Source organism: Manis javanica, chromosome 1 (genome assembly GCF_040802235.1).
Source record: "Manis javanica isolate MJ-LG chromosome 1, MJ_LKY, whole genome shotgun sequence".
Lineage (NCBI taxonomy): Eukaryota > Metazoa > Chordata > Mammalia > Pholidota > Manidae > Manis > Manis javanica.
Window position 1 is genome coordinate 140,198,636 of NC_133156.1, and position 24,681 is coordinate 140,223,316.

At 42.7% G+C, this 24,681-nt stretch overlaps 1 protein-coding gene and 1 long non-coding RNA gene across 2 annotated transcripts in view; both read left to right on the forward strand.

Moving 5' to 3' along the window:
• Positions 1-864: 864 nt before the first annotated feature.
• Positions 865-16,856, forward strand: LOC118973238 (uncharacterized). The gene is made up of 3 exons (XR_005062483.2): positions 865-1,099; positions 15,307-15,374; positions 16,390-16,856. It is a non-coding gene; the product is annotated as an uncharacterized lncRNA (long non-coding RNA).
• A 4,731-nt stretch (positions 16,857-21,587) lies between these two features.
• DNAH5 (dynein axonemal heavy chain 5) overlaps positions 21,588-24,681 on the forward strand; it is a 262,049-nt gene continuing 258,955 nt past the window's right edge. Inside the window, exon 1 of the mRNA XM_073237789.1 lies at positions 21,588-21,801. Within this exon, the coding sequence (XP_073093890.1) occupies positions 21,790-21,801 (12 nt within the window). The 5' untranslated portion in view covers positions 21,588-21,789. The remainder of the gene's footprint in view (positions 21,802-24,681) is intronic.

Consider the following 24,681-nt stretch of genomic DNA (forward strand, 5'->3'; position numbering starts at 1 on the left):
TTAAGAAAAAGAAATGTGTCACCAAGTGTCAGCTAGTAACAACTGGGGTAAGAGTAGCAAAAGACAGATTTGACCAGGAAGAAGGGAGAAGGGAGGCAAAGAATTTCATTTTCTTTATCTCAGGCCAGTGCCTATGGTCCTGGAATTTGTTCTCTGCCCAGGAGTGGAGGTGGGAGTGTCAGGGTGGGAGGCTGGGGTGGAATGAGGGGTGAGTGGGGATCCAACCTGTTTGCTCGGCTTCCCCAGCTCTGCACACAAGCTCTGTGCACCTTGGGCTCCGAGGTGGGGCTTTTTCCTAATTCCTTCACCTTCAGTGGTGATCTTTTTCTGATTTGATGAAGGCTCTGTAAAAGCTGGGTTCCTGCCTTAGCTTAGTTTTGCTTTTCAGTCTGTACTTTGGGGCTCAATTTTTTAATGCCTTTGTTGTTTTTGTAATGTAGATATATGTAGGAATGGGATTTATTATTGTTGTAAATGATCCTTCTCTGACTAGCTTATGAAAAATATGATTCCTTCTCTTCTGGCTGGAGTGGTCTAGGTGTGGTTCTGTGAAGCAGGTGTGAGGGATAACAGTGACTCACTTAGGTTCTTTTCCAACATCTAATTCAATGAATTAGGTTTTCTTTAGAGCCCGTGAGTCACTTTCTTTGCTCAGTGATTTGCGTGACAGTGTGGTGAGATAACCGAGAACTTGGGCAGCCAACTGGGAGATTTTTTAAGGATTGTAAAGAAATGTAAACTTCCAAAGACCTGGGGGAAACCTGGAAGTATGGAAAACGTAGTCACGTAAGAAAATAGTTCCTGAAACAAGGGAAAACATCTTCCAACAGTCATGTACTTTTTCACCTTCTCATATTTCGCTCTTGTTTAAGAAAGAAGTCTGACATCACCGGCATGATTTGCCATGTCAGGAATACCGCGGGCGCCTTTGCGAACAGCTGCAGCATTTCTGCTCTGCTAACTGCGTGGTTTGGGTGAATGTTCTGTCCACTGAGGTTAATGACTCCTTGCCCTTCCCACTTAGCTGCTCTGCATTCCTGGCCTACACTGTCAGATGGATCTACAGAAAATTCTATTTTCACTTTAGCATCATCTGAAGGTAAACTTGAATAATGGGAGAAATAACGTGTGGAAAAGAGATTGTATATCTGGATGTTATTAAATGTATGTAAGGGCAGAGTAAAAAGATATTTCTTGTTCAAAGCTGGGTTGAAGAGTATAAAAGCTGCTGGGTGTCAAAAATGGACATGGCAAAACTATGGAAAGACTGTCCTATCCATCTCAAGCTGTGCTTTGATGGGCCTTTTCTTCTTGCAAGTGTTTGATAACTTTCAGAGGAATATTATTTTATGGGTGATATTTCAAATAAGTCATTGCAAGGCTGTCTGAAATACCGATTTGCCATGATCTTGTGTGTGTGTGTGTGTGTGTGTGTTGGGAGGGTTGCCATGCGAGAGAATAGAGTCCTTGTTTGTTTAGTTATGACTGTTTATTAGCCCAGCCCTGTGCTATTTATTTGTTTGGCACCATGAAGAGAAGGAAGCTACAAATTGCACTTGTGGTATGGTCTACTTACTGTTTGCTGTGTGCCCAAGTATCCCAAAACATACTGGATTAAACAACAGCCATTTTTATAATGGCTCATGATTCTATGTGTGAAGAATTTGGGCAGGACTCAGTTGTGCAATTATTCTGCTCCATGTGGTGTTCAGTGAGCCTCTTGGTGGTCTTCTGCTGTCAGATGGGCTGGTCCGAGTGGCTGGGACAGCTTCACTCATGAGCCTGGCACCTCTGTGAGAATGGCTACAGGCTAGGCCGAGCTGGGGCTGCATGAGCCGCCAGCATGGCAGCTCAGGTCTCCCAGAGACCACAGTGCAGACCCTGAGCTGCTATAGCCTACTTTTGGAAGTAAAATAACATCACTTTCTATGTGCTCCAATGTCCAATGCAGTCATAGGCCAGCCAGATTCAAGGGAGGTGGAAATAGGTCCCTCCTTTCAATGCGAGGAGGGACAAACAATTTTTTGGCTATCTTTAATCCACCATGTGTTATGAGAGATTAACTCTTTGGCCAAGCTCTCAGGAATATTTAAAATTCTTATACTTTACCCAGATTAGATCCTTTGGTGACCCTGAAGCAGCTGTTTGAAACCTCTTTCACTTCCTTTTCTCAAGCTTCCTAGCTAGGAGATGTCTTTATTCCTGCTCTCCTGATAAAACATAGGCCATTTGGCATAAACTAAGAGAAGTAGGGAGAAGCATGGTGCTGGAGCCAAAAACTGCACATTGAAAAGCCATTGTTTCCCATTCTTGAGAGCTTGAGCAAGTTTCTCAGCCCCTCTGAGCCTTCGTTGCTTTGTCTGCAGAAAGGGGATAATACAACCAAAATCCCTGCGGTGTTATTGACGAGGTGTGTATAAAAAAATGCCTTATACACACCTGACTAAGTGTAATTTCAGATGTAGTTGACTTTAAGCCCTGTTTTGCCCAAACCTGGGTGAACATGACACTGACATTTATGAGAACAAATCACTAAAACTGAGAATTTTAATTATTTACAGTTTTGAAAAGATGATTAAATGAAATGATGCTCAGGAAACCCTCTGTAGCTGTCAAGTACATTATGATGATGAGTAACTTATCAACAGTGTCAGCATTACAATTGGGTCATAACTGCTTTGTATTCTACATGGTCAGAAGCGATTGCTCATTTCTCTGCCCGTTGCTTATTTCCATGGTGTTTCTGATGTTGGAGAGACTATGGAATGAGGAAGAGAGGAATGAAAAATTTTCAAGGGTGGGAGCAGACAATAGCTACAGCCACAATAGTTTATGTAGTCTAAGAATATGTGCATAAATCACTATTACAATGAAATAAAACCCAACCAAGTTGATCTGACACATCTAATGATATACATAATCCTTGCTTTTACTGCATGGTAATTAGGCATAAAAAGTAAGATTTCACATAAATAACTGTAATTAGTATCACTTGCCACCAAAGCAAATTTTTAATCTATTCTATCTTCTGTTGCTTCTTCTGGTATCCATAATTAGCAACAATGCTAAGAGTTTTCCCAGATAGCCTGTCCTGCTTAGTTCTTTCCATTCATTTGTTCACTCACTCACTCATTCACTCATTCTTCAAATGCTGAGTGCTTGTAGTATACCAAGCACAGTGCTAACTGTGGGTACAGCTGGTCATGGGGAGACCAGAGAAAGGGGTTATTTCAGTGCAAGGTTAGCAAAGTAGGATAGTTCAGAATATATAAGAACCAAAAAAAGCAGGTTCCCTGGAGAAGATGAATCCTAAAATAATTTTATCAGGGCAAGGGATTGGGTGAGGGGGAGAATGGCATGTGAGCATAAAACTGGCACTTAGAGATCATAAAACTGGCACTTAGAGATCATAAAACTGGCACTTAGAGGTGACCCGCCGGCCGCATTAAGTAGTGTGAATCCTAGGAGTTGAACTATTTAGGGACTAGACTTGGGCCTGCTGCATGTTGGAGCCGAGGAGGACACCCATGGGTTCTGAGCTGTGAAAGAGGCATCCCTTCTGAGATAGAGGAAAGAGCAGCTTTGAGGGGAAGACGTATGTCATGCACATGCTGAATGACCTTGAGTTACTCATGGGATATCCAAGAGGAACTGCCCTGCAGGCGGTGGATACTAGGTCCAGCGCTGTGCTGCCCAAGGTGGTAGCCACCCCTCATGTGTGGCTATTTAAATTTAAATTAATTAAAGTGAAATAAAAAATTAAATGCAGTTCTTTAGTTATATGAGTCAAATTTCAAGTGCTCAGTAGCCACATGTAGTTAATGGGTCCATACTAGACAGTGCCGATACAGGATATTTCCATCAGGGCTGTATTAAGGCTGTCATAACGAATGACTGCAAACTGGGTGGCTTCAAGCAACAGAAATTCCCTCTGTTGCAGCTTGGAGGAAGGAAGTCTGAATCACAGTGTCAGCCAGGTCACGCTCCCTGTGGAGGCTCTGGGAGAGGGTCTGTTCTGTGACTTTCTCCTGGCTTCTGGTGTTGCCCCCTGTCCTTGGTGTTCCTTAGCCGCATCACGCCAGTCTCTGCTCCCGTCTTCATAGAGTGCCCCTCCTGTATGCATGCCTCCAAATCTTTCCTTATAAGAATACCAGTCATTGGATATAAGGGCCCACTAATCCAGGATGAGCTCATCTTAACTTGAAGACTTGTGCAAAGACCCTATTTCCATTTCAGGTCACATTCCCATGTACTGGAGGCGGGAGCAGTTAGGACTTGAAGACATCTTTTTAGGAAACACAATTCAACCCATAACAATAGCAAAATTGTATTGGACAGCCCTGCTTTAGAGCCTACAGGACAAAGGAATTGAAGCCATGGGACTACATGTATCATCCAAGAAGTAGGGAAGGGAAAGGACTTGAAACAGACCTCAAGGAACAGTAGCATTCATGGGATGGGCAGAGGAAGAGAAACCCACAGAAGGACTGAGAAAGAGAAAGCCAGAGAGGCAGAAGGAAAACCCAGAGGGGTATGGAGACTTGGAAGTGGTGGAAGCCATTTCAAAAAGGTGAGTGTGGTCAATAGAATTAAAAACTGCTGAGTGGCCAAGTAGAAAAGGCCTGAAAGGTGCCCACAGGACCTAGCAACAAGGAGGCTGTTGGCAAAAACCCTGAGTCTAAGGGAAGGAGCTGGATGGGGCTTGGAACGGGAACTGGTGACAGGTCCAGAAGTAGAGGCAGCAGCAGGGGAAATGAAACTGCAAGCACCAAGTTAGGGGACGCAGGCCAAGGACAGGGTGCGGCATTGAGAGGAGCCAAGGAGGTGGGGGAGGCCTCCGGCTTGGGGGCCTGTGCACCTGGGGGTGTTGTGCTCCAGGCTGGCACGAAGAGAGGAGAGTTTGCTTCTGAGGATCTACTTGGACGAGGACTGGAGTTGGAACCCCGGCTGCCCTGCGGCCCAGCCACCGCCTCCCACACCCTCATGAACTGGAAAGCGTGACTTCTATTTCTGCTGCATTTTCCCTTCTCTACTCTCCCACTCAGACTTCTTTGCTTATGCATCCTTTCTGCTCCCTCAGACTCAGACTGTAAGTGACTTTAATGTATCACTTCTCTGCCACTCCCAGGACCACATCTGTCCCTCCTGGTGTCTGCATGATGTGGCCCCTGCTGACTGCCCCATGCTCTGTGCACTCTGGGAACATGGCTCTTGTCTCGGTTTTTAAAAATGGCCACGTTTATGGCTCTGCCTGGAAAGATTTCTGCCCTTATAATCTAACACTGATAACTCTAGGTGCCACCTAGATCTAACACTGATAACTCTAGGTGCCACCTGCCACCTTACATATCACTTTGTTAAGGAAGGGTCCTTTGTACTAGTCAGGTCCCCATTCTAATCTCACTATGGTGCTACTTTTTGAAGTCCCTATCTCTGTAATTATATGTTTACTTGTGTGATAAAAGTTGACCTCGCTAGACTGTAGACTCCATGAGGGCAGGCATTGTAGTACCTGTTCATGCTGAATCCCTAGCACTTAGCATAGTAGATAATTGAGAAGTATTTAGTAGGCCAATCACTTCATAAATGACACATTTTGATGCATCCCTCCCAGCTCCTGAACTTTATTATAAACAATTTCAAACATACAGCAAAGTAGAAAGAACTTGACATCAAATTCCCATATCTTACCACAAAATGCTACTCAATATTTACCATACTTGTTTCATCTCATATTTATTGCTCTGTGTATCCCTCCATCCCCTATCAGTCTGTCTTATATTCTTGATTGGGCAATGCTCTTTGATGGTTGCTTCATGTGGGTAAATCTGTCAGTCTTTCAGTTTCCTAACTCCAAATTGCTAAAAGAAGTCTGGCAATCCAGGGTGAAGGCCACACAGAAAGCCTCTGAGTTGGTAGCCACTTCCGTGGGCCCATCAGCTGTGGTGGGGTGTACAGGGTCCTCTGGTTCAAATTACCTGGTAAACTCATTAGCAGAACTGTGTGTGTGGCCTTCTCCCTTTGAAGGTGGCATGAGGAGGGTGGGCACCATGATATTGCTGGTACAAGTTGCAAACAGGCACAGGGACTAGGGAAGGATCAAGTTAGAGGAATGATATGAATTTCGGCTTCATACCAGTTGGTTTTTAGGTGTTTGATGACTACTGATCGGCACTACGGTTCAGGGGCTTGGGAAGGCTCTGTCTGAGGCTCAGTGTAGAAGTAGAGGATGGTTGCATAGATTGGGAGTGGTCTGCATGCACTGGAGGTTCCAGCATATCTATGACAGCGGGTCAACAATATGGCTGGAAGCAGGTCAACAGGACCACAGTGTGTGGCTTCTTACATAAGAAGAAAATGTCAATTGCTTGTGAATGGAGGGGAGCCGGTTTGGATTGTTGCCAGATCCCTTGGCCATCACAACCAGTGCCTGGCCATGACGGCTGAAGCTGTGATGGTGGGGACTTTCTCATCAAGTGACTATGTAATTTGTTGTCCAAACATGAAACACTTTGGCAAGTGAAACTGGGGTAATACTTGTGGGCTGGACTGTCTAAGGGACACTGGTTTGAAGGTCACTGGACCTGAAGAGGGAGGGTAGAGAAGGAGGGATGGTGACCAGGGACAGAGCAGTGGCTACATGTTGGAGTTGGGGGAAATAATGAAGCTGGTGAAGACAGTAGGCTTAGAGTGGCAGAGAGAGAAAGAGTAGTAATGTCAGGCGGGTCAAGGGAGAAGGGAGTTTGGGGAGATGACAATGACAGTGGCCAGGCCTGTGGTAGTCTTGTAGGAGAACCCAGACAAGGTTCATGGGCTTGTACTTTCGGAGCTCATCCAAGGAATGTGTCCTCTGTGGAAGTATTGGGTGGGGGAGTAGATTACAGAGATACAGAGAGAGCATTCAACAGGAGGAAGTGGCTACAAGACACAACGCTTTGGAAGTAGTTCGGTGGTGGAGCAAGTGAGAAAGAAGACATGGTTTTCAATGCAGGTGTGCAGTACATTGCTGTTCTGGGGTTGTGCCCCTGGATCACAGAATTTGGGCTGCAGCTATCTGACATTCCCCTTTTGAAGATTCACAAACAAATAATGAACTATTATTCATATTAATGTGTATTAGCAATTACTACACATTAATATTAAAATACAACAAGAATAATAGTGGACATAATAAGAGGTTTATTATGTGCCAGTTTATTATTGTCTTAAACTCTTTATCCAGATAAATTAAAATTAATTAAATCCTTATCATTGCCCTATGAGGCAGGTATTCTTATTAGCTCATTTTATAGATGATGAAATAGAAGACAGGTTAACACTTGCCCAAGGCTGCAGAGCTGGTGAGGGGTGGTGTCAGGATTTGAATCCCCATCTATGCAGTAACCCAGTTATCCTACAAGGGGTGGAGGGTGAATCCCTAGTGGTGTCCAGGATTCTTCCCTGAGGCCGACCAGAAGGAGGAAGGGTGAGCCAAGTCAGAATAGAGGAAGGGACTTGGAGTCAAGAAGGTCCCAGCCCATCGTGCCTCTTTTCCACTGCAGGTGGAATCCACTGTTGAGAACAAGAGGGCAGGGGTGGAGGTAGGTTGCTGAGGGAAGCATGAAGGCCCAGGACAGCTGTAGGAGGACCGGAAAGGAAATCATGCAGTGATTAGGAAAGTGATTGTCAAGAAGCATTCAGAACCCAGCTGTGAGACAGAAAACATGAATGTGTGGTGGAGCCACTCAGCTTGGTTGAAATGTTTTGCTGTCAGCGTTTAGGCAGTTACAGAGCAGAATATGCTGTCTTGCCCCCAGCTCTTCTCTCCACCTGCACCCTGGGGCTGTTCAGCACTACTGCCCTTCCACTTCCCTTTGCTTTTGACAGATAGACTGGGTGCACTTTTCCACCCCCTTCCCAAAGACTGGAAACACAGTGCAGGATGTAAACTCCCCGCTTACAACCTCCTCTCCTGGGGAGGCCCGGGCGAACACGGTGGCCCTGGAGAACCGGCAGTCCAGAAAGAACGACATCAGGGAGAAAGAGGCGGGGAGGAAGGAGCAAAAGGGGGCTCATGCAGCAGCCCTGTTGTCCCCTTCTCCCAACTGCCAGCTGAAGCAATTACCACCCAGGTCGGCCACTGTGTCAATGTCTTTCCAGAAACATCTAAAAGGAACCCCCAATCACTGATTCTGGGGTAGGTTGAGCTAAATCATTCTTTCTGCCCAAGTGAAGTAATTTTCCAGGCTTTTGAATGGGCAGAATGCAGGACTTTAAAGGACAGGACAGAGCGCGGTGGCCAGCTGAGGGCCGGTAAGCAGGTGGAGCATGTGCCCACAGAGAAACCAAACCACCACATGGGCAGTAAGAAATCATCTGTAGATTCTTTTGGGTTTGTATTGTTTGAAGCATGCTGTTGATCAAGTCCTAGGGGATAAGTAAAGTTTGAGCAGAGGATGAGAAATTTCTGCAAATACAGAGGCTCTGCAATAAGAAAGTGACATCTGAGAACTGAGCAGACTGAGAGAAGAGTATTATGGGATGCACAGAGACACCGGGTAGAACCAGCATGAGTCAGCACAATGAAAAAATATGGCTGAAACAAAAACATTTTATTATCCTCACATTGTTCCTAGTAGGGAAGTCAGAAATTACTCCAAGTTCATTTCCTCCTACTCTATATCATTAGCATTTGGGGTATGTAATTAGGTTTAAGTCAATTATATTGTAAACTATACTTAGTTTTTATTCCATGGTGTAAATTCATCCTTCTTAGCAAATCCGAAAGTATTGTTATGGATAATTTTCTAATCTCGGTGGCTCCCTCCTATCTATCAAATTCAAGATTCTAATTCCCAGAACGGGCCACACAAGGAAATCTGTTGCTTTCAGAAAGTAGTTGCTCTTATAAGGCCTATTTCTGTTGGGGGTGTGATTTGTTATGTTTGTATTTATGTTCAGAATTGTGACTAACTGATTTCACCTTAAGTCACATGAAACGTTTCTTCTTTCTCTGTTTTGCAGCTTTATTGACATTTATATTTTACCTGCCATGAAATTCACCCATTTAAAGTATACAGTTCATGATTTTTAGGATATTCACAGAATTATGCAATTATCATCATAATTTAATTTTGGAATATTTTTCAACACTCCAAAAGGAAAACTCTTCCCATTAGGAGTCATTCTCCATTCTCCTTCCCCTAGTGAATTGGGCTAATCTACTTTCTGCCTCTATGGATTTACCTATTCTAGACATTCCACATATATGAAATCATACAGTATGTGGTCTTCTGTGACTGGTTTCTTGCACTTCAGATTGTATTTTCAGGATTCATCCATGTTCTAGCATGGATCAGTATTTCATTCCTTTTTATTGCCAAATGATATTTCACTGTGTAGACAAGCCACATTCTATTTATTCATTTACCAGTTGGGTGGATAATGTGGTATTTCTACACAATGGAATATTATTCAGCAGTTATTTCCATACTTGGCTATTATGAGTAATGCTACTATGAACATTTGTGTCCAAGTTTTTGTTTGAACATATATTTTTATTCTTTTGGGTCTCTACTTAAAGGTAGAATATCTGGGTCATATGATAAGTTCAGCACTTTGAGGAACTATCAGACTGTTTACTAGTGGCTGTACTATTTGACATTCCTAGCAGCAATGAATGAGGGCTCTAGTTTCTCTACATCCTTGTTAGCACTTGTTATCTGTTTCTTTTTATTGGCGCCATCCTAGTGTGAAGTGCTTTCTCACTGCAGTTTTGTTTTGCATTTTGCTAATGACTAATGATGCTGGACATCTTTTCACGTGTCCCCTCTGTCTCTGTGCCTAGAACAAGAGTAAAGCCCATGCAAGGCCCAGGCTAAGTTTTGGTTTGGGATTCCTTGTAGTTCTAGTGATTTCAAAGTCTGGCTAAGCCTACAGGTGGGCTGTTTTCATAGACAGGGAGTGTAACAAGCAAGACATAGAAAGGAGGCCGAACGTCCAGAAAGGAGAGGTGGCAGCAGGGCCAACCAGTTGCAAAGGGCTGGCTGTGGCTTCATTAGCTGACTCATTACCATACTACCAAACATGAGAGAAGTGTTAGAGTGGCAGTTAGATGGACATGAGCAGGAGCGGAGAAGAGAGGGCGGCAGGCCAGCCAGTCTCCCTTAGGCCAGCCCCTTTTGTAGTTCAGCACAAACTGATAAGCGAAAATACGGTCTCTGGGACCCTCCCGATTTTAGCGCATGCCCACTTAAGGAAGACCTTGTCGTAATGACACTGAGGCCCTCGTCATATCATTATTGTATCATTTACACTGTGGTTTTGGCCCCACTGTGGGTTTCTCTTAGATGCTCATGGGAAGAATGTGGAAAGCAAACTTGCTCTGAGGCTGCAGGGGAGGAAGCTGGCTTGGAGTCAGCCACTCCTGTCTCTGGAGCGCACTTTCCTTTTGCTTTGCTAAATAAAAACCCTGTGTGGCTTTAACTCCCTATCAGGTCTTACTACTGAATTCTTTCCGTTGGAGGAGACGAGAATGGAGGAATTCCACAATCCACTGCCCCGAAACAGAAGGGGCTAGTGGTTCTGACTCCAGTTCCAACGTGTGGGTATTTTCCCCACACTGAGCAATTCTCTGACACTAGCCAGGTGTCCTACAAGTCAACTCAATTCTGACACTGGATATACTGTGAGATCCCATACGTTAAGGGCTCCGTCCTACAAAACAGCCCCCACCACCTTTGAGAGTGAGTCACAAGTGCAGGTTGCTGGATTCACAAGAATCACCTTGTTTTTGAACAACTGGCTATAGTTCAGAGATTCCAACAACCCCCTCCTGAGTTCTATTAATTTGTTAGAGTGGCTCATAGAACCCAGAGACATATTCTTATTTTATTTACTAGATTACTGGTTTATTATAAAAGGCTGTAGCCATGGGGAGACACACAGGGCAAGGTGCTGGGGAGGGGTCCGGAGCTTCCGTGATCTCCCTGAGCCACTCCCCACACATCTCCACATGTTCACCCACCCGGAAGCCCTCTGCACTCTCTTTATGCATTTCTCTGGAGCTTCATTACATGAGAAAGATTGATTAAATCATTGGCCTGGTGACTGAACTCAATCTCCAGCCCCTCTCCCTTCCCTGGAGGTCAAGGGGTAGGATGGAAAGTTCCAGCCCTCTAATTGCGTGGATGGTTCTCCTGGCAACTAGCCCCACACTTAGATGCTTTCCCACTACTGTCTCATTAACAGAATAAGAGGCAACTCTTATCACAGGAAATTCCAAGAATTTTAGGAAAGAAGGCCAAATATATATTTCTTATTATAAGCCACAGTATCACAAAGGGTCTTGGAAAGATCCTCTAGAGTGAGTGGGGAGATGGTACTGACCTTCTCACACCCTCTGTACAATTAAACTGCCAACAGGAGGGAAGGAAGTGGAGGGGATGAGTCTTTTCACAAAACAAATTGATGGATCATTGAACTGTAATACCATCAGCCATTAACTTCATGTTGCAAAAAACCAAAACAACAATGCTAATCTAAGTGCTATTTGATGTTTGTAATTGGGATCAGCATTCATATGTGATCTTCCATCCATCACAGTTCTTGTATTTGATCAACCATCTGTGCTTTTCAGAATTTTAAATCACATCTTGGTAAAATATGCACACTCAAAGTAGCTTAAACATTAACCCTCTTCATTACATCTCTTATTGTGTGGCACAGCCTTTTAAGCAAACTGAAATAATGCTGTAGTAAATTGAGAACCCAGATTGTACATTCTAGTCCCTTCTACCCATGGAATTTGGGAAACAGGTCTTGCCACAATTAAGGGATATGTGCCATTTGGTATTAATGAAATTATTATTAATTGACACAGACACATATTTGTTAGAACTGAAAACTCTTCGAAAATCCATTTAATGAAAGCTAGTTTTGAAGAGAGTGATATAATTCCTGCCTTTCTATAATGAATTACAATGATGGTAAGAGGTCCCCAACTTGTCCAGGATTTGACTCTCACTATCTAATCACATTACAAAATATACACTACCACCTCTGCCTTGATTAGAGGAAAATTAAGGAATATTTTGGAGAAGTGAAGACTAGCAAGAGCATTGTGTGTTCCTTCTCTGGCAATGAACTTTCCCAAATACTGGCTTCATTCATAAACAGTTGTTTTGAGAAAGTTTTAAAGGGGCTACATTTACTTAGGATACCAAACAATAAGACTGAAATAAATAAGAATAAATTAAAAAATGAAAAGCAAAAACTTTTAGCTACCCTTCTCAGAAAACTACTCGTGAAAGATTCTGTCAGCTGGAGCTGGAATAGAGTGAGTGCGTCACTTAACCGGTTGCTCGACGTGTTTCTCCTTTCATCCGCTTAATCTGAGAACATTGCCTGAATGGTAAGCTTCCTAGAACACAAGCAAGGTCTTGGTTGCTTGAATTTAAGCTACTCAAACCTGCTCTGAAGATAGAAGTTTCCAGGAGGGATGAACTCCTTTGCATTTGTTTTTCCTGTCGCTGAAGGATTTCTAGTAGACTGTTCATTCATTTAATTTGCTTGTGAGCTTTCTTTTTAAGTCATGGCCAAGGGCTCCCTGAGTGCTCCCAAAAGCAAGCTGCCACAGCCTGCAGTGTCCTGTGATAGCACACCGCCTCAACCGGACGCCCTTCCTGGCTGCCATCTCTGTCTGTTCTCGTCTTCCTGGAAAAGTTCTAGGTCTCAATCTAGAATTCTTTAGGGCTGACAGACTCTAACTTTTCCCCCATGGTTTTCGGGATGTCAGCTTTTCTGCACTTTTGTGTTCTGCTCCGCCCTTGTTTCAGGTGTCCCCAGGCCCACCAAAGTCCAGAACACCTCACCCCAGCTCCTGGTCCTATCCTGGCCTGATCAGCTGGGCACTCCATGCTCAGTCCTGTCAGATTACCTGGGAGAGGGAAGGGCAATTTAAATAAGGAAAACTGAGAGAGGTTTCCAAATATTTAAACACACATACACACACACACAATCTGTATTTCTAGTTCAGACAAATGAATGAACTTGAGTATGTAAAAAAAAGAAGAGGTACAGTGTTTATTACTTTTAAATATACATAGCAATTAGGTCCAGGATAGTAAAGCCTTGCCTAGCAGGAGTCCTGAGGGAATCAAATTTGATGAATATATAAGAATGGTTTCCAATTAATGCATCAATGATGTATGAATACACAGTTCTCTGTAGTGCTTACAGGTATTTGAAAGCCGTAATTACTTAACAAGGATTCAACAGGCTAATTTTTCCCCCCTCAGATAAATTTCGTGTATACCATTCCTTTACTCAGCAAATCCCTTCTTTACAACGATGAAAAGACCCTGGTGCCCAGACTTCTTTGCATTATCACAAACATCCAGTGTAGTGCAGTCTGATTTATGAGACTTTGTTTAGTCTTGAGGGAGTCTATCCCCAAGTTTACCTAAACATTTGTAGGGTCACTTCAAAAGAAACAGGATTCTCCCAAGATCTTAGAACACCATTCTCGCCCTGGTGAGCAAGCTCAAAGAGATTGAACCACGATTGTCTCAAAAACAGTAACAAGTGGCCAAAGGTGAGATTCATTTAAATTTAAAATATTACAATAAAATAAAATATTAATTTTATTTGTCTTTATATACTGCCTAAGTCTCTCAAAGTCCGACTTTGTCATTAAATTACTTTTAAAAGAAGTTTTTCTGTCCAAACTGACCTTGACTATCTTAATGTAAGAGTACTGGCATAAAGATAAGACAGCTTGACTGTTGGCCAGTCTGCAGCAGCCACATCCAGGGTCAATGGGTCAAATAAGGAGCTGGTTTGAGAGAAATCTGAATTTTTCATATGTTTGGCCTTTAAGGAGAAAAGACATATTCCTTGAGCTAAAAATGTCTTTATTTGTTGAGGGAATTTAGGAAATTTTAAAAACCCTCCTTTGTTTGACAGTTAGAAAAAGGCAGAGATTGCATCTTACTCATCTTCCCCCCAACCCCCCACCCCCCGCCAGAGTGCAGCCCCTAACACATGGCCAGGGCTTACAACATGTTTGATTGATGAATGAATGAATGAAGGCATGAATGGAATGCTCTGGTGTGAGATGGAGGTTGAGAGTGAGAAGACAGTCTTGTATCCTTGAAGCGGTCCTTCTGGGATTGTAGCAGATACCTGCTGTCTGCCAAATGTTCCATGCTCCTCTCCTGAGCGGGGATGGGTCCTTAGGGCTGACTGGCTCAAGGTGAGTGCTAGAGCCAAGATCTCTCTCCAGGAACTGGGGGTTAGAACATGCCTGCCTGTCTATCTCTGCAGGGGGCTTGAACTAAGGACTTGTAAACTGGGGTCATGCGGCCACATGTGCTGCCATGTGCGTGGAGGCAAAGCTCTGTAGGGAGAGCTGTTCAGAGGGAGGCGGGAGCCAGGAGGGCCTGGTCTGTGGAGACGCACAGAAGCTCATGGATGCTTCCATCCAGGCTGTACCTCCCACCCCCGGGCTCCTGAGAGGCACCTGTATCCTCTCTGTCCCTCATCCTCTTTTCTTAAGCCCACTTGAGTGGCTTTCTGTTACTTTTCATCAAAGCAGCTTGACAAAGAGGAGGTGTTTTGAAATTAATTTTCCCTTTCTGGCTGGAATTTTCAGAAAGCAGAATAAAAACTATGAAGCATGTCAGACACATGTGACAAAGTCTCTTCTTTCTTGGCAGGAGAACTTGTTTAAGGTCTCAATTCTAGGAATTCTCTAGCATATATTCTTCCTGATATTCCTCCCCCTACTATAATCCTGTGAAGAGAGTAACTCTATGGCTGTTTCTGTCAATGGATGTGGACTGTGTACATACTATTTCCAAATTCAAAACAGTAATGGAGAAAGAAAACTGTCCCAAACAAGGTCTGGAATAGAAAGTTTCTGCAGACATTATTTATGACTCCTTCCTGAGCAATTTTCTGATAAACTTTAAGGAGGTTTAGAAATCCTCCTGGGAAGTCAATTTCCCTACCCACCCACTCAGATGACCATCTGCCTTTTAAGGAATCTGGTGTCACTGGGCATATTTTATATTGTATCATATCAAAGTATAATTTAAACAAATATAAAAGGATGATTCTTACATAAATATAAAACAGTATGAGTCAAAGATTTATTAACTTATCAATGAGAGATCTAACTATAGAAATAAGTATAGGAAAACAATAATGGAAATATTGAATATCATCAGGGAAAGAATGCTTGATTAAGAAGGTAGTTACATACAGAACTGCTCAATGTCCTGCACACACATAAAACAGTAAGTTTGTGATTATTTTTTCTTCTAGACAAAAATCATATTCATTTTTAATGGACAGAAATCTACCTGTAACTTCAGTCAGTTGCATAACCAATGGTAAGTAAAGATTCAAACAAAGGTGAATTTCCCTGAAAATTAATAGTCCTGGAGGGGCCATTTATTAAATGAAGCTCCATTGTAAGACTGAAAGGTCATATAAGCTTCTCTCTTATTTCCAAGTTTTGGAAAATTTTTCTTAACAGCCTTTTTAAATAAATATCTCTAATAAAAGGGATATCTTTGAATTGGCTGGCTCTTCACATAAAAAATTTGAAATAAAACTGACACATGCTCTTTTCAACTTGGCTAAGAAATTGTCTTAACACTTCAATATTAAAAATTACTAGGAGGGTCATCTAAGTGCCAGAAAGCAGCTGTTCCTTTGATAGATTATTTCATTTGTTCTTGGTAGTCTGAGGCCATACCCCAAGGGCTCAAACTAATATATATGATATAAAGGCAATTTAAAGGAAGAACTCCTCATGCATTTATACCATTTTCATTTTTCATCATTAATTTTTTTCAAGCATTTAAATAATGAACTGGCTATATTCAGATAGAGGTGGAAAAAACTGTTTTGATAAAAATGTAAATCCTTTTACAGAGCTTGATTATTATTAAAATGTTGCCCCTTGGCAAAAAATAAAGGTAGCTTTATTACATGTATTTCATGCTCCCTTTTAGCACTTAACGTGGTAGCATACCCCAAGTTTACTGGTTGATTTTACTATCAGATATTGATGTCTGTACAGTTTTTGTGGCTAATACTTTCTGTTTTTGGGTAGCAAGATTTTGGTAAACCATGACCCTACAAATATGAAGTACAATGGAAAATTCCTTTCTGTTTCTTTTTTAGTGTGTACCTTTTTAGTTTAAACCTTCTGTGACACTTTTACATTTTCTCAGATGGATAAAAAAGCATTCATTCATCCTGTGTGCCTAGCTTTCTGTGTTATAGGATTTTATATTTGGTGGAGAGTCTAAGTTCTACTTTTGAAGGTATTTGTATCACTAAAAATTTGCACATAAAGGCATTTCAAAATATATCTCACTTGTGTTTGTTTTGTATCAGATTTGCTGTTGAGCAACTGCTAAATGATGAAAGGCCTTAAGAGCACAAAGGTGAGGCTTCCTGAGGATGAGGAAATTTTGCCTGTGGGCTGTGGCTTCAGCTCCTGCCTAGACATTTCCTGTGTGGTCTTCTGGACAGCCTGCTCTGCAGATTTCGGAACTCCCAGCTCTCACAATCGTGGAAGCCAGTTCTTTTGAAACAGAGCTCTTGATATATTTAATAAATGTAATTTGTGTGTGTATATGTGTGTGTGCATGCTTACATCCATATACGTATATATTCTACCGAGTCTGTTCCTCTAGTAGGACTCTGACTGCTACACCTTTGAAACTGGGAAACCAGGCTAGGAACTAGCAAACTGCTCCCCATTTCCCGAAGAAACCCCTTTGAAGGGCATAACTTTTTTGCTTCCCAATCTGAGCAGGTTATATTTACTACTTTAAATCTCTCCTTCCCTACTTCCATAATTCCTCTATTGATGAATATTTTCAAAGTTTCATAAAGCACATTACACACACATTACACACACAACAGCCTCATGCTGATGTTGTGAAGGGGACTCAAAGGATGGTGCATTATTGCATGTGTGGCTCTCAACCAGGGTGTTTTGTTGCAAGGTACAGAAATTTATAACAGCTGACTAAAGGGAAAGAAAGAAAGAATGTATATTGGGCACTCAGAATATCTGAGAAAGTTGGACAGTGCGGTTTGGAAAATAGCTAGGAGGATCCATGAACAGCAGCCGGGAACCTGTAAGACACCCTGCCTCAAACCCAGGCTGGTGAGGTCAGTGGTGCCTTCCTGACTGGCTGTGGGATGCACAGCTTAAGGGCCACCACTGTCACCACTGCTTCAGAAACTCAGTGCCAAGTTGCTCCTGCCACCCTCTGCCAGAATGTTTTTGGGTCACCATGTCCTGTTTCAAGTCCAAGTTTGGTGCAACTGATTGGTCATTCCAAGGTTGCCTGCTGATGCCCCAGGAAGAGGGGTCTGAGAGAGTATTTGGTGCCTCTGGTTTCCATAGGGGAGGACGGGCTCTGCTTTGTGGGATGGGGCTTGGATGGGGATCAGTCTAAGAGGACAAATGTCCATGGCAGTGCCTTTTGGCTCCCAGCCTCTGTGGAAGCCAGTGTGACTGGAGCAGTCTGAACTCCATGGAGCAGGATTTGGAACATTACTTCCAAATTCCATATATCGAAAACTAATCCCAGTGTGATGGTGTTAAAAGGTGGGGCCTTTGTTGGATAATTAGGTCATGAGGATGGAGCCCACACAATGGGATTAGTGACCTTAGAAGAAGAAGCCAGAGAATTTGCCAGCTGCCTTTCTGTCTGAGGACACAGCGAGAAGCGGGCACTCAAGAAGAGACCTCTCGCCAGAACCAGACCAGACTGGCACCCTGATCTCAGACTTCTAGCCTCTAGAACCATGAGAAATAAATTTGTGTTGTTTATAAGAGTGGGGAAAATTGTAATATTTCCAGAATATCTTGCCTGGCTTTAGTGCATCTGCACATCAACAGGCATTCTTCAGGGGTGGAGACATGTTTATCTCCGTATCAGTGGGTAATTACCTGGGCAACAGAGGGCTTATCTGAATCTGAGAGGTGAGGGGGAGGGCTGGTTTTGTTTCTGCTGGAGGAGGAAAGAGAGATGGCCCTGACTGCAGTTTGTAAGCAATAAACTGATTTTAAACTTTATTTGTCTCTTTGACTGATTTCGGTTTTAGAGGTATTTTGCCCCGGGATTTCCTCTTCCCTGAGTTACAATAAGCCACCCTGTTTATAGCCACTTGAACTGACTCAGAGAGTCATAACATGGCTGATTGTCACTGCTTTTAGGCATGCTGATCACATTCCAGCTGGAATAAAGTTTGAATGGGACAACTGAATCTCTTTCTTTCATGAGAAAAGCAAAAGAATTCCCAGGGGCCCTAGTAGATTGTCATTTTAAGGTTCATCAGACAGAACCATGTTAGAAAGCCACCTATAACTGCAAGGGAGCCTGGGAAATATTTACCATTCCTGCATGTGTAGGAGAGGTAGGCAAAGAAGAATGTAATTGAAATGTGGGTGGGTTAGCCAACCAACAGTGACTCCTCCCACTGCCAAGTTTTACAATTTGAATTAATATTGATTTGTTGAGCTAAGAATTCCTTCACTGTCTATTGTGGCTAGCTAGCCCACAATTTATAACAGGCATCAAAAATTTCCCCTCAAATTATGGAAGCGAAACAGTTAATCAAATTCTATCCATTGATCTATTTCTTTTGTGTGTGCATAAATTAGCAAAAGTTACTATTATATAATTTTAGTGACAAATACAATCAATTTCCTGGAATGCTGCATTGCTGACAGAGCCCTTTAAAGAAAGCATTGTGATTTTGAAAATCAGGCCTGGAGAAGGAAACATGATTTTTAAGTCTTGAAATATATTCTAAAGCTGTACAAAAACCACTTGGTTTCTAGTTTGGTATTAGTTAATAAACAGCTATGTAGCCTCTGGAAAGTCTGTCTTTGTTCTTTTTCATAAAATGATCATCTTTGTCAGATCTGAAATTTTATGGTTCTATGTAAGTAGTCTGGGTGTCTTTGATTCTGTGTGGGTGGCCAATACATAAATCTCCATGTCTTCATTCCTTTGTTCTTAAAATAAAGAGCTATTTTATGTGCACTCACTGTGCGCTGGGCAACAGAGGCACCAAGGATGCACCTCTTATTGAAATAGGGGCTTTAGTTTGAGGTTTACTTTAAATTTTTTTTAGGAAGTGAAAGAAACTGAACTGTGTTAGCCCAATTCCTTGACTGTGGGTATCTTTTACAGCCACGGTCAGAGAAGGCAGAGTTGAAGGAACCTGTAGTCTCCCTCAGCTCAAGCATCATCCCTGCCACTCTGTCGTCTCACTCAGGGTCCCTGTCACGGAGCCAACTCCATCTCCAGAAGGTCAAGTTTAGAGTCTGGCTGTGGGAGGAGTGGGAAGGCTGGCTGAGATGGCTACTGGTCCAACAACTACTAACTGCTGGAATTTATCTAGAATGTTAGCCAGGAAGCCGGAAGGGGGTCCTCTGAGGGTGGTGCCCAGGGCAGGAGGCTGTGAACTGTGATGGCTGGGGAAGTTCTGGTACTCAGGCCAGACCCAAGGAAATCTGCTCTAGCTTGAGAATCCTGAATGCTCTGGAAGTGAAGAAGAATTTTTAGCAGAAAGGGAAGACCAAAGACAAAAGTGTTTAGTCCACAATTTTGCCCAAGATAGCACAGACCAACAAACTATAGGACTGTATTGACTGTATTAGCTCTAGCTTAAAAAATTTTTTTTTATTTTGGTATCATTAATCTACAATTACATGAGCAACATTATGGTTACTAGATTCCCCCATCATCAAGTCCCCATTACAATCACTGTCCATCAGCATAGTAAGATGCTGTAGAATCACTACTTGTCTTCTCTGTGTTGTACAGCCCTCCCTAGCTTTCTTTCTGAAATCAGCCAGATGTGCTGGTATGCCACTATCCTTGGAGGTGACCTTCTTCCTCCTATCCTGTCATTTTCCTTACCCTCTGTCATTTCAGTATAGTCCAGAGGTTAGGCACCAGGCAGCCAAGTCCCCAGATATCACAAAAATCATTCCACTCTTTTGGATCATGGCCTTGGACAAGCTACCTCATCTTTCCCTGTGTCTCCTGTAACATTGGGCAATATGATAATGGCCACATTTAGAGGGTGTTTTAAGATAAAATGAGTTCATGCACAATAATCACCTAGAAAAGTATAAGCTCTCAAGTCCCCTTCTCAAATTTAACAGTATGGACCCCCTTCTTCCCAGGAGCTGCCTTCCCCGGTCAAGCTGAGTTTTCACTTCTATTAAGAGAATAACTCCTTTTTTGAAGGCCTGGTTCTAAATTCTATCAGGGTACACAATTAGCTCTGACAAAATGCTAATAGGAGAGGCAGGATGATGACACTGTGTGGTCCCCAAGAAAGAAGGAGCTGATGGAACCTGTTACTTTGAGTCCCAAGTCAGCGTTTTCTTTAGGCTAACAGGTAGGCATCGTGTGGCAAAGATGCCCTTTGTAAGGCAGAGTTACACAAATTGACTACAAATTTTTCAGAAAGTTAAAATGTCATTTTTTTCCTGCTCAATTTTGCTGTAAACCTAAAATTTCTCTAAAAAATCATTTACTAGTAAAAAAAAAGAAACAGAAAAAAGGAGTCATGTACAATTTTCTTAGTTACTGCAATCGTTAGAGCTTGTGCAACTTAAGAATTTTTTTTCCTGTAAGAATTTGGACAACTGTTTGAATTATGGATATTTAGTAGCCTTCCTGAGCAGATGCAATCCTCTCCTCCCACAGAGATTTGGGGCTGTTTTCCTAGAGTTTATAGTCTAGTTGACTTGCACTGTTTAGTGCAGTAACCAGCCACATTGGCTATAGAGCATTTGAAATTGTGGCCAATTGGAATTGATATGTAATGTTAGTGTAAAATACACATAGCATTTCGAAGACTAAGTACAATAAAAATAATGTAAATTATCTCATGGATAATTTTTATATTGATAGTATACTGAAAGAACATTTTGGATGTATTGGGTTAAGCAAAACCTATCATTGAAATTAATTTTACCAGTTTCTTTTTAACTTTTAAAATGTGGCTCCTAGAAAATATAAGCTTATACATGTGGCACCCATTATATTTCTAATGCGTAATGCTAGTCCCAATGAGAGAGTTTGCAGATATGAAATAGGTATTTACAGTCTTCTTTGGAAAGTCCTTTAAGTTAAGCAAAGTTTCTGGGAACTTCACATGTGTCAAGCAGGTATTGTTCTGCCAGGTAAGCACAATTTAGGGAATTCTCTTTGTCCCCTTCAGGTTAAAACTCAAGGTTGAAAATTTCCGTTGAGTTCTCAGCTGAAGAATGAGCTGTGAAGGTACCGGACGAGGAAGCCCTGAGAGAAACCTAAGTCTGCGTCAAGACTGGGAACATGTGCGAGTTAAGAGTTGAAACAGCCTAAATTTCATTTTGAGTGTTTTCTCGTGAAGCTAGAAACGTAAAATTTCGCAAACAAATTCCAAAGAAGCGGACACGGCTGTTAGAAGTACCATTCAGCTGAGACCGCCCGAACTCCTGGGGGCAGAGCCCAGCACGGGCGGCCGGGGCTCGGCCTCGGGGCTGCGGGGCCAGCCGCGGACGGGCCAGCTGAGGGCCGGGGGCGCTCGCGCGCGCGGAGCAAGCGGAGGGGGCAGGGTCCAGGCGGAGCTTCGCCCGTCGCCACGGCAACCGCGGGAGCTGCAAACAGCCGCGCGGACGCCGGGGAGGAGAGCGCGGGAGACGCCGGCTACCGCGGGGTCCTGACCCGCCGCCCCGGCCCGGGTCCCGGAGGAGCGCCGTCGCGCGGCGTCATGGACAAGCCGGTACTGTGCGCGCACCGCCCGCGCGGCTGCCTCGCCCCGTCGTCCGCAGCGCATGCGCGGCGGAGGGGCCGCTCGGAGAGGGAATCCGCGGGGCGCGCGGCGGGCGGGCGTCCGCTGTGTTTGCGAGCTGGCGTCCGAGGTGCTGTCCGGGGCTTGCAGGGCTGCGGTGGCTGGGTTCTGAGCTGCGCAGGCTTTTCTCCGGTGTCAGTCATGCCCACCAGGGCCCCCGTGGACCCTGCAAGAGCAATACGTTCAGGGACTACCTCTTTCCATTACTTCAGCTTGAGGAAAAGCCTTGGTGTCACGACGTGGACCCAAGCAACCGCTGACCCACGGCGAGCATCAGATATCCAGGTGTGGCGAGGCTGCTTTGCGTCCAGTGCGTTGGCTATTCTCACCGGCTCTCGTTAGCGTCTGGGTTTGGACAAAAGCAAAGGTTTAGTGCCCTTGGAGAGAGGGAGAGGGCTGGTGTTCAGAGGAAGCCCCACTGCCTTCTGCCTTTTACTTCCCCTCCCCGCTGTGCACAGCAGGTGAGAAATGGCGAGAGGCCTGCTCTGTGCATTTAAATCAGCGTTCCCTTCATTTGGCTTGTTTCTCTCTCTTTCTCTTCAACGAATATTGTGGGGTGAAAAAAAAAATTCCAAGTACTTAAAATTTGCATTTACCATCAAGTGAGACTCTATGTATTTTTCATTTGTACCATCTATAGCTATATAACTACAGGCATCTGTTTTACTAGTCAGTAAAATAGGTACCCTGTCATGATGTAATAAACATAAATTTATATTTATTTACTTAAGAGTAATGTATATAGTTTATATGATTAATATTTCAATGTTTTCTCCCTCTCTGTTGGAAATACCTTACTCAAAATGAGCTAATTCTTGGGAGCATCTTCTCGTGGTAGACTCATTAATGTTATTTTCATGTAATTTATATGTCATAAATATTTGGAATTTCTAATATATCTATTTTGTGTGTCATTAGGACAAATCTCATTTTTCCTTTTTAGCCTTTTTATTGAGTACCCCATTTTCTGTCAAAGAAATTAGAGTCCTTGAAATGACAGATGGCATTGCTACATCTAATACCAATAAACTAATGACTTTTCTATGTCTTAATTTAAAATTAATGTCATATAATCTTACATGTTTATCAAATTTACCCTATAAGGATATAAAACATGGTATAAGGATATAAAACCTTATACCATGTTCTTATGTTTTATTAATTATGCTTGCTTTAAGATTTAAAAAAGGTCTCTAAAGCAATATTATTCCAATTTTATAAAAATAAAAAAGTATGTAAATATGTATAGAAAACAAGAAAAGGACGTATACTAAAACATTGATACCAGTTATCTCTGGCTGGTGTCATTAAGGAGGATAGATGTATGATAAAATATATTTATATATTTAAATATAAATTAATATATATTAAACATCTGAAATTATACATTTTAAAACATTATATTAATTATGCATTATAAATAAATAGGCAAATACATAATACGTATATATATATATATATATATATGCATTTTGTAGTTAAAAAAAAATTTCAAAGACTAATGACCCCGAAATGTTCAGACAGCCTTCCTCTCCTCAGACAAACTTAGCATCGTTTGGTAAATATTTTCTCTTTTCTGTGCACACAGGTCATTTCCCTGTAAACACTATTTTGCCGCTTGTGTTCTGTCTTTCAGTTAAGTGAGCAGCCCTACTTTACATAAATTAGAAATAGAAAGTAGTGGAGGCCCATGCCCAGATCAACATGAAGAGCAGCAAGAATGAAATAAATGCGTGGTTCAGTGCTGCTTCCTACACAGAATCATTTTCCTAACCCTCATCAGGGTTGCACTCTTTAGGAAAAAATTGAAACAAGTAGACACCAAAGCAAAGTATGTAGCGTGCAAATGGTTACATCTGTGAAATGTGACCTCTGCGGAACCTTAAAATCCTCTGAGGAGGCAGGGGTCCCCTGCTTTTCTCCCAAGTTCAGGTAATGGCAAATCTGAGACCAGTATCAGCCTTAGAAAAAGGCTGCTATGAGCATGATGTTTCGAGGAACTGGTTCCTGTTACAGAAGAAATGTTAGGAGGAAGTTTACCTGTTACATTTCTCCTTTAGTCATGCTAAGCTCTTTTCTGGCACTGAGCTCTGTGGCTGTTTATACCTCTCTCCTGTTGGCATTTGGCTTTAACTTTCTAGCCCTACTTTTAACAGAGGGGGAAGAAAAAGCTGGAACAACTGTTCACTCATTACTTTGCTTATGAATAAAAACCAATAGCTTCACTTCAAGAGTGAATTGCATACCAGAGTATTGTGGTGTCTCTGGCTGCTGAGGTACCATCCTGACAGGAAGCCAGAATCCAGCCGTGTGTGTGTGGCTGAGTCTGCGTCTCCTCCAGGGGACAGGCCCAGCCCCCTGCCACCTCCCCTGTGTGGCTTGGTGGTCATGAAATCTGCTGAACAAAAAATGCTTTCTCTTTGCATTTACTCCTCTCTAGAGAAAATATTTGGAGAGTGGGGCAGGGGTAGGAAAGGTGGTATTATAAGATACTTAGCCGTCCCTTCAGCACAATAAGCACTTAGCTAAGTACCTACCGTTTAAAATGCCGGGCAATATAACCGTTGTTCTTTTCTTCATTTTCCTTCCCTTCCTTTCTTTACCTCTTCTTCCTTCTCTCCTCTCTTCTTCCTTGCCTCCCTCCTTGTTTCTTCCCTTCTACAATATGTTTATTGAATGCTGTCTGGAAGACCCTTTTCTCAAATTCCCCTTTACAATTCTGAAGCACTCCTAACACTATTTTTTTTGGACAATTAATGACATTTTTGTGGGGTCCAAGTGAGGTGAACGAATTGTGGCCATTGCTTACCG